The 10,785-nt window shown below is 31.0% G+C and overlaps 1 protein-coding gene across 3 annotated transcripts; it reads right to left on the reverse strand.

Moving 5' to 3' along the window:
* Positions 1–1,314: 1,314 nt before the first annotated feature.
* LOC129312489 (6,7-dimethyl-8-ribityllumazine synthase, chloroplastic-like) lies at positions 1,315–10,035 on the reverse strand. 3 transcript variants are annotated; one of them, XM_054955127.1, is made up of 9 exons: positions 9,843–10,035; positions 6,567–6,790; positions 6,238–6,359; positions 5,720–5,815; positions 4,892–4,987; positions 4,699–4,777; positions 2,749–2,795; positions 2,579–2,638; positions 1,315–1,774 (listed from the first exon to the last, which is right to left on the reverse strand). In XM_054955127.1, exons 2-9 carry the CDS (start codon positions 6,730–6,732, stop codon positions 1,736–1,738), a joined length of 705 nt encoding a protein of 234 aa, XP_054811102.1. In that variant the 5' UTR covers positions 6,733–6,790; positions 9,843–10,035; the 3' UTR covers positions 1,315–1,735. The 3 variants fall into 3 exon arrangements, with proteins under 3 accessions (XP_054811102.1, XP_054811100.1, XP_054811101.1); XM_054955125.1 differs by lacking the exon at positions 9,843–10,035 and adding an exon at positions 8,571–8,694; XM_054955126.1 differs by lacking the exon at positions 9,843–10,035 and adding an exon at positions 8,448–8,588.
* Positions 10,036–10,785: the final 750 nt, after the last annotated feature.

Below are 10,785 nucleotides of genomic sequence, written 5' to 3' on the forward strand. Positions count from 1 at the left end.
CAAGTTAAAGAATCAACAACTGATGATTTGTATTTAGGACAAAATGATTGAACTCATATGATGATTACAAGTTATAATAATTTACAATTGATATTGATAACTTAACAAGGTTAAATAATTAACATTGATATTAATATGATTATTGATAAGTGAAGTCAGATAATTTACAATTGATATTTATAATTAACAAGTGAAGTAAAAAAAATTAACAACTAATGATAGTGCTTTTTGGTCAAATTGAGTGAGCTAGTCTTATAAAGGATTCACAAGTCAATTAAATAATTAACAAGTTATGTTGACAAATTAACAAATGAAGTTATGAAATTAACAAGTAATGTTCTTAAGATAAGTCATGAAATTAACTAATTAACAATTAACATAATTGTAAGGAATTAATAAGTACAAGTAAGCAGTTAACAAGTAAAGTTAGGTAATAATCAAGTACTTGTTAATTTTGCATAAGGGCATTTGGTTTTTTAACCACTCATTTTTTTTTAGTTTAGTTTTGAAATTCTTGCAGAGAATTCAGATTATTTTTTTTGGAACCCAATAATAAATATTTCTTTTCCCATACCCTTAGTTAAAATCTCCCAAAGAAATAATAAATACACCTGTCTCACTTACACACGCACACATTCTTCATTTCCACTCTAAACATTTTTTTCGACCTAAACGTTTATGTAGTGTTCACATTTTGTTTTTTCTTCACTTCCACTCTAAACATTTTTTTCGAGCTAAACGTTTATGTAGTGTTCACATTTTGTCTTTTTAATAAATACTTTATGTAATGTACCAAACACGCCCTCAATCAAGCAATGAAAGACAAAAACCCAAAAAAAAAAAACAAATAAAATAATAAAGAAACAGTCAATGACTAGTAAAATATATTTCTTTTAATTATATTTATAAATCACTTTCAATATTTTTAACAAAAACAATAAAAACCTTAAATTTATTAACTCTATTTAGAAATTAAACAAGTTTTCAATTTTATTCATATCAAGTATACCTACTTTAAAAATAAAATGTTCAAACATTTGATTAACTTCCCAACTTTAATAGGAACAGAATGGTAAAAATAAATATAATAATGATTGATATACTTTATAAATAGATTAAAGAAAACACTCTCTACTTTATAAATAAAACCTAATGAGTAATTATGAATTTGGTCATGTTTCAGGTGAAGGAAGCTATCAACGATTATAAAAAAAAAAAAAAAAACGATTACTCCAAATTCACCACACCCGTAAAATCGTATGCTAATAAAAGGCACACTCAAGGCAATAGCTCTGTGGAACGTCTCAAGACAGATGACCTGAGAAGGCAAATTATTTATAAATTTCTAAACACCAAAACAGAGCATCGTGATGATATATCAAAGTAAAATGTACCATAATACAAGTTGAAGCATGACCCTTCATTAATCAAATTCCTTCAATTTTAACATTAAAGGAACGATATAACAAAACAATCCACAAACAAAAAAAAAAAACGAAGTTTGGTTCAAAATAAATAACAAAAACTATTCCGGAAAATATTCTACAGGGCTCTCATGCGCAAACACTACGTCCCTGAAAATAGTGAACGGGATCTCATTCCTCACTACTCCACGACTGTGCCCAAATGGTTTCTTTTATTATTACAACAATAATCAATGAACTCAAAGATATTTTGTCCAGCAACCCTGAACTGGAGAAACTCTTTGACCTTGTTGCGTGGATGGTGCAAGCACTTACTTCAAATGGTGCTCGAACAAAGAAGCCATTTCAATCTGTAGCACACATATAAATTAAAACCATCATCCCACAAAATATAAAGAGGTCAAGGTACAGAAAAATCTAAAAACTTTTCTCTAGAAGTTTCTTATATCCTCAAGTCAACAATAATATATAAGTACCCTTAACTCTATAAAAAAAAGTCAACTTTTTCAAATCTACTAAAATAGCCGAATGTTGACCGTTAACTTCTAAGGTTGGAACTTAACAGATTGGAGAAGATAGACCTCTTTTATAAAATTAATGAGAACCAATGCACCATTGTTGACTTAAGAATGCTAGAAGTTCTTGGAGAAAAAGTTTCTAGGTAATTTTGTACCTTAATCCATGAATAATCATAAAGAAAAACAATATATTAACTTTTAAATGCATCGAGAAATGCAGAAACGGCATGTGACAATACAGACTCGACAGTTGTCAACTGGACTCAACAAAAGTAACCACATTTCTTGCTACCAAATATCATCATAACAGAGAGGGTAGAGTAACTCAACTTTCAATCACTTGAATGACGACTGCTAAGAATAAAACTCTTTCCTGTTTTTTGTCGAGTCAGATTGTACCATGATAATAAAAGAAGGATGGGATGATGTGAGGACTGAGAAGTGAGTATATTTTATGATGAATCCGGAAAAAATTTAAACTTCTGCGGAGAGTGAGTATCACTTCTCACCAATCCCTTCTCAAATCACACTTGCACAGGTGTCATAACTAGGTTATGTAAATGAATAAGCAAATTAAGAGACAGAGGATTCATATAACCTCACAAAAGATTGTTGGATAATATCGTATCAACTTACAGCTGTCAATGCAGCCTCTGCACCCTTATTTCCAGATTTACCACCAGCTCGATTTAGAGCCTGGAATTAGCAGAAAGCAAACAAACAGACAGCTTAACAATCATAATCCTATTTAACAACAAAAAGAATTTAAAAAAATCAAAAAGCAAATGATTGAGTATAAAACTTACTTGATCCATATCGTCACAGGTTAGGACACCAAAAATGCAAGGAACTCCTGCAAAGTCATCTCATAAATGCTCCAATTTCTAATCTTGATGGCAATTGATGAATGACGACATGGTAAATCACAGAGTTGACAATGATAGAATGAAGACTGTTGTTAAGGTGTGAGAGAGGAAGCATAAGGTTACAGGTTGGTAGCCGAGGACTGAATAAGGGACAAGGCAGTGAAATTTTGGAGAGGATGAGGGAGGTATTTGATAAGTCATAATTTTTTTTTATATTTTTTTCATGACATTTTATGCACTTATTCAGTAATTTTATCTAATATTTTCCCTATTTTCATATGATGTTGAAATTAATTTTCCTAATAAATAATTCATAATTATTAGAAATAATGTAATTCACAGGGAAAAATCTTAATTTTCAGAATTCAATTTTATGGGTGACCTGAAATGTTATGGCTAGGTTTCAAGTTTCAATCAGCAATTGAAGGGACTAAATTATCCAAATTATGTTTTTAATACATCAAATCAAAGCCCTACCCGTCTAATTTCCAATATTTCAAACCGTTCATTAATTGGACTTTATATCAAGGTCATGGTCCATTTACTAATTGAGATCCCAAAAACCATTAAATCCGAAAGGCAAAAAGTGTCTTTTGAATTCAGTCACTTAATCCAAACTCAAGCATGACTTCTTTCTTTCAAGTGTTTGGCAACCTCAAGTCGTGCCAGAGAACATCTTCTGGTTTTCTTTCCTATGTATGGGATTGTATTCTGATTTGGTGGCAAAATCGAAGCTGTTACTAAAATATTTCTCTGCAATTTCTTCCTTTATGTATCCTCCTATTTTATGTTCGGTGGCAAAATGTAATGTACAATTGCTTCATTTTATTAACTTATTAATAATGTTAATTTGGCTCAGAAAAGAAAACTCTCTGTATTCTCCTCAATATTTTAAAGATGTATCAAATATATTTCCATTCTCTATCAGAGGTTTCTTTTTCTGATATGACTCTACTCTTTAAAGGCATGTCTCCATACTCATGTTGACGTGTATTTGTGTGATTTTGATATAATCAGACTTATGGTGTTAATTAAACAACACAATGCCTTGAGTTTTCTATTCATCTTGAATCAGAAATTAAATAGATACAACCAGCTCATTGATCCCCAAAAAGGGGAAATGAAATTGATCAGAAAACAAAGAAATTGATCTATATTAGGGGCCCATTTGGTTGTTGAAATGAAATGGGTTGATAAAAAAATAAAGTGAACTAAAATAAGGTCATGGAATAATAGAGATGTGGAGAGAGGTGGGAATGGGGATCGATTGATGATCTTATTCATGTAAATCCCCATTCCCACCTCTCGATCACTCCATGGTTTTCTCCTCTCTATCATTTCCACCTCTCTATAAATTCATGACCTTACTATTTTATTCTCTATCAATTCATTCCATTCTATTTCCTTTCAACAACCAAAGGGGCACTAAATATATTTGTGATTGTCATCTAAATTTAAAAGGTGAAAACAAAACCTAATTCAAATCAAAATGTTATTAACTAGCACACTGAAAGTTAATATCACAACCAATTATTAGGAAAACACAAGCAGTTGCCCTCTATTTTTGTGCCTTTAATATAGGCCTAGTATTTCTGGTAATTGCAATGGCTTATTTATTTTCCAAGTTACAAAAAAAAAAAACAAAACAAAAATAGTTACGGGCAGCAATAGGGACAAATCTCATCTATTTTGTTTTAGATCTAGAAGCAATTCGATGAGTTACTCCTAAAGGTCTGCATAAAAATATTGCTAGTTGGTGAGAGTTACTTTGCAAATAAGGAAAAGTAAAATAAAATTCATTTGGTTGGGTTAGGCTTAAGCATGAATTTTTTGTTACTGTATGAACATATTATAAGGACTCATACAGTAAATAAATAAAATAAAATATACCTGAATTTAGACCAGCTGAAAGCACACCAGATGCTGCTGAATTTGCAACTGCATCATAGTGGGTAGTATCACCTCTTATCTGTTTCCAATAACCAATGGTTGCAAAAGTAACAAGAATTTAATCAATAACATATACAGCCAAGGATATAGAATAATTTGTCCATTCAAAACATTCAACTAGTTACCACCATACCACAGCTCCTATGCACACGATTGCATTATATTTGTGTGATTTACCCAGTCTTTCTGCAACAACACCAATCTCAAAACTACCAGGAACCCATACAACCTGAGGTAGAAGGAAAAGTAAATCGCTTTCAAATACTACAAAAGTATAAGCAATAAAACAAGCAAAGTTAACTTAAAAGGATGACCATTAACATGTATGCACATAAGAGACATTATATTAAATTATATATATGTGCTGATCTACATAATACCGACAATTCTAGGATTCAGAAAGTGGAAATAATATGTGATTGCACATACGTCTACCTTGCCTCATAGATAATTTGACTCTTGGTGCCAATGAAAATAATGGGAGATAACATATTTGTTTGGAAACAAAGTGACAGTTGGACAATCTTCTCACTAACACAACAAACTAAAAAAAGTAGATAATGTTAGATAGGTGTTGTCAAGTAGATATTTAAAGGGGAAAAAATATATGATAGATAGATAGATAGATAGAGAGAGAGAGAGAGAGATTGCATCAGTTACAAATAAGAAATAAGCCATTATTTTCTGAATATAGCTCCAGGTTAGGAAACATAAGCATCAATCCAAAAGAAAAGCAAATGGTGGAGGAACAGAAATGGAAAACAAGGTAAGAAGTGTCAACCCAATCTGACAAGACAAGAACAGGATGAATATCAAGACAATAGACTACCAAGAAAATGAAAAAAAAAAAATGAATATCAAGACAATAGACTACCAAGAAAATGAAAAAAAATGGGGGGTGGTGGGGAATAAATCAACATTGCAAATTACAAATTAATGTTATTCCAAAATCCATACGTACATCAATATCCTCGTCTTCAACAGAATAATTCTTGAAAGTATTCAGAGCTCCCTCCAAGAGATGCTTAGTGACAATTTCATTAAACCGTGCAACAACCTTAATGATGAGAGACTATAGATCAGAACAGTAAAATGATCAAAAAGAAAATCATTATAACTTCCATTCAGTTTGAAATCGAAATGAGAATGCAGATTTTTTGAAGATATGCGAACTTCCTCAAAATTTTATTACAACAGTCACAATGATATAAGCAATAAACCTCATATAAAGTAGAAATTTATGTATGAGGTTACAATTGCAAGGGTTACCAGGATTGATGCCAATTAAAAAGTTACCAAAACAGAGTTCCCTTTAATAATTTCATATATACTGGATTTGAGAGCCAAATGTACCCGAATGCATACTGGAAACATTCTAACTAATAGATTAAATAAAACAGAAACATCAAAATATTATGATTAACTGATGAGTATAAGAATGAATTAAGTTTGTTTAGCTGTAATATTTGGTAAACTGACCACAGCAAAACGCAGTCCTTGGGTTTTCGTCACTGAACCAGTCAAATGACGTACAGCAGCAGTCTGTAAAAGAGATGATCGACCCTTTCTTTGAGCAGCAACAAGTGGCACAATTTCTGACGCTAATAAAGGAAACCCATGAATATGTTAAGGTCCTGATAATGCTCAGATACAATAAAAAGAAATGAACACGAAAGGAGGAGAAGCATCCTCAAAATTTTAATTCTTTACCATTATCACAAGTTATAACAAACTTATTCCACTGAAATCAGATCCTTTTAGGGCTATCATCAATCATTACAGATGGTACTAGTATAAAGAGATGCTACCTCGTGTACAACGTGAAAATGAAAGATGACTAGGTCTTTGAGGTCCCTTGCACAAATGCAGCTTGGTACAACTATCGCAAGACTGATTGGGGCCATAATGTGGCAGAAATCTAAGCCGAGGTTGATTGACAGGAATGAAACAATCGGAGGAAACAAACAAAGCCATTCTTTTGCTCCAAGAACCCAAGCACTGTCCTCAAGATACAATGTATATGCCTAAAAGGCTAAAAGAAAAGACAGGAGTATCATAAATATGTATTTTGTGCCACTAGAAATAAGAGTAATATACTTAGATTGAAGTAAATGAAAAAAAAAAAATCTCAATGAAATCAGAGATTTGAAGGTAAAGAATGGAATGTAAGAATATTTAGACAGAAAGAGGTGAAGATTGAAATCAAAGATTGAAACAAAGGGGAGGGGAGGGGAGGGGAGGAGAGGGGAGGTAATAACTAATTTATCATTATTCCTTTACATGTTAGGCTCCCTCCCCCCCTTCGTATAAATTAAATTTGCACCTTCCAAATTGCATGAATTATTTTTTCTCTCAAATTCCAACATGTTGATGACAATATAATTTGTTGATGGCATTGTTATGAAAAGATCATAAAACTCCCTTAATTTTCTTTTATTGTAAATTCCCTTGGTTTCATTTCTCAACATCAAATAATGATGATATATTAGGATGCAAATATATACATATATATAGGAAATTGCTAAGTCACCATACAAATAAGCTTGTCAAATGTTCTACTTGTCAAAATAGATCTTTTGTTAAGCATAGCAAACAAAGCTAGTCTAGCCACATTTTCAGCATATCAACAAAAGTAACATCATCAAATTCCAAAAGCCACATTTTGAGCACATAACAAAACATAGTTGTGGCCAACAGAATATACCCAATACCATCTAATTAGAACCAAAGAGCACCTTCTTTATCACTTGCTTGTGTGTTGTGGATGGGCATTGAACCAAAGTCCTAAGCTTGTCAACATAACTCAACTCATAAGGAAGCAATAGATTTCAGGAATTTTTTTCAACATCACACCCACATTCTCCAGCCATGTTCCAAATTTCTTCTAAATCAGAAAACTTCAAATAGTAATAATGGCCACACAAATTCTTGTCTCTATACATAACTAATCTGAACCTAAAGAAAAACTCTACCATTTTCTTTAACTTTATCATATGGCATCATATATATCATCACCGGCAGACCTATATTACACTCTGGGGAAAATGCCCCCACTGAAATCTTCAAAATATGCATAATTGATATCATGTCCTTTTAATTTTTGTTCCAGATACTTTAACTAAGATACCTTAGTAGGCCAATTGATTCTGGCAACTGCCCTAAGCCACTGAAGAATGACAATGATTATGACTCCAACAATTTATTATCTTCCAATTTCATCTTGCAATTTATGATCACAAAAAGTGTTTCCTAGAGTAAGGTGCATAGTTGATTCTTTTCTGTCAATAGCTTCTAAATTCACAGACCAACGAGCCGCAGGAAATGATTTTAACTCAAGCTTTTAAATTACCGGACGCAAATAGAGCCAAGTCAATTGCCAGATTAACATCACAAATACCTTGAGAATTTTCTAAATCGGTGATAATATAAAGAGATTAATCAACAGAATGCCAACACGAAACAAATCCAACATTGCACGATAACACAATCCAAAGCATAGTAATCAAAATAAAGAGTGCAGAAGGATAATGGCCAATTACACACCCTTCAAGAAAAACTAGTAATCAAAGTTAGAAAAATTTAAACTCAATCTGTAAATATTGCCAGATTCAAGAACGTCAATATTCAAACGATTACATCACTACAGGACCATATTTAAAGCCAAATTAAATTGAAACAGCGTTCCATACAGGGTTGAAAACCGGACAGGGAACAGATGACGCAGGGAACGAATTCAAATCTAGACTCAAATCCACATTGAACAAATCAATCCCACTGGATTTCGTGATAACACATAGCCCTAGGGTTCGAACCTTCTTCAATGCTTGCCGGACGCAGGTTGACAACGGTGGACGGCGTCCAACAGCGAGCTCAGCCAAGTGTGGAGTGCTTCTTAGGAAATGGACCTACTGCCTCGCTGGGGATGGGAACAGGCGGCTAATTTAAAAAAACAAAAACAAAAACAAAAACAAAAGAAAATACATATTCAGTGTTGCTCAATTTTAAATTAAACATTTTCTTTATTTTAATTAAAATTTTATAATTAAATAAATTAAATTTTTAATTTTTAAAATTAAAATCCTTAATTTTTTTTAAAAAATAAAATTTAAAATTTTTATATTTTTATTTGATTGTACGATTTAAAAGTAATTATATAATTTTTATAATTCAAAATTTATATAATTAGATTTTTTTCAAATATTTTTTATATATAAAATTTTCATAAAAATTAATAAAATTGTAAAAAAGATATTAAATCAATTTTTTTAATTTTAGTTAAATATATTGAATTAAATTTTCTATAGATTTAAAAAATATTTTTGTTTTACAAAATTTATTTATTTATTATTAAGTTTAAGTTTTTAACTTTTAAATTTAACATATATAATAAATTAAACTACAATAATTTGAACTTATTAAAACAAAATAAATTATAAAAACTTAATTTAGAATTGAGTAAAATAGTAAGAACTTAAAAATATATTTTTCTTTAAGAAAATCAAATTTAAATAGGCTGTTTAAAGCCTACATATTATTTACATAAAATCTTATTCATATAACAACTTAATAAATTTAATAAATTCAAATTAAAAAAATCAGAACTCTAGGAGTGCTTTTAGTGAAAAATGAATTTATTGCTCAAAATTTGTAGAAGGAGAAATCTGGTTATCCAAATAACAAAAACTAGACAGCTCCAGGAAAAGATAACAAACACACAGAAATTTTAGTGGGACTTCCTAGAAGCAAGAAGGAAGCAAATATCCTTAGTCAGTTGGTTTGGGAGATAACTCCATTGACAAGCCTAAAAGCTTTGAAGCTTTCTTGGTTAAACAGACTTCAAATTCGTGCCAAACTCACAGATACGACCCATGAGGAGATTAGAAGGAAAAGCGAAGAATCAGAGAAAGAAGTGAAACCAAGAAAACAAGGTTGAACATCAATGTGACATCGAGAGAGAAAACGGAACTTCTGAACATAATTTCTAATTCCTAAAATTAAGGTCCTCTCATTTTCTAAACTACCTCATTGATCTAATTATGAGGATTCAATGTTAAGAGATTGAGGCAAAGAATAGAAGTAATTACCAAAATCGCAGACACTAAAGATTCAGTGTTGAGATGTTGAGCAACCGCAAGAGATTGGGTATAACCTTGTGAGGATGTGAGCTTCAAATGGCAGCAAGAATGAGACTCTTAAGAGAAGCTCAAGGTCAAACTGTGAGAGTGTTGATGATGAACAATGATAGCAAAGAATGAATCAAGCCAAGCACAAGCAACAGTGAAGAGAGCAGATGGCATAGGAAATAACAAGCAGCAATGGAGCAACCAGCAATGGCGGTTTCGTTGGATTTTTAATTTGTTTTATTGATTTATTTTTCAGAAAGGCATGAAACCATGTGCCAATCGCCCAATCTAGCCTTCTTCTAACCAGAGCAGTTAACAATGGAATCCAACTTTTCTCATTATATTATTATTGACTAAAATATACTTTTATAATATTTTAATTTAATTCCTTAATTTTATAAATTTTTTTAGTTCTTTGACCTTGGCATAGTTAATTTCAAATAATTGTCTTTTATGTCAATCATAGTTATTTAAAAAAAATTAAACTTAATATATCAATATTTAAGAATGTTTTGTCAATATTTGAAAGTTCAATGTAAGAATCTGTTAGGATAAAACTAGTGATATTAAAGTTATAGAACTAAAAAGATTCTTTATAAAGTTATGAAACTAAAATAAAATCTTGTGTAAAATTAAAAAATTAAATATATACTTTAACCCATTATCATTTCACAAACAAAATCAATAAAGAAGTGTTTTGTTGGAGGGAAAGGGAGGGATTTAACCCCCTTCCCTTATTTAGCTGGAAAAATTAGAGGGTAAAATTTTTCCTCTCTTTCCCTCGAACCAAAGATTCTAGGCTCAAGTATATTGTTAATTTCAAATAATTGTCTTTTATGTCAATCATAGTTATTTAAAAAAAATTAAACTCAATATATCAATATTTAAGAATGTTTTGTCAATA

The sequence above is a fragment of the Prosopis cineraria genome, unplaced genomic scaffold, assembly GCF_029017545.1.
Source record: "Prosopis cineraria cultivar Desert tree isolate PC_DT_omini unplaced genomic scaffold, ASM2901754v1 PC6, whole genome shotgun sequence".
Lineage (NCBI taxonomy): Eukaryota > Viridiplantae > Streptophyta > Magnoliopsida > Fabales > Fabaceae > Prosopis > Prosopis cineraria.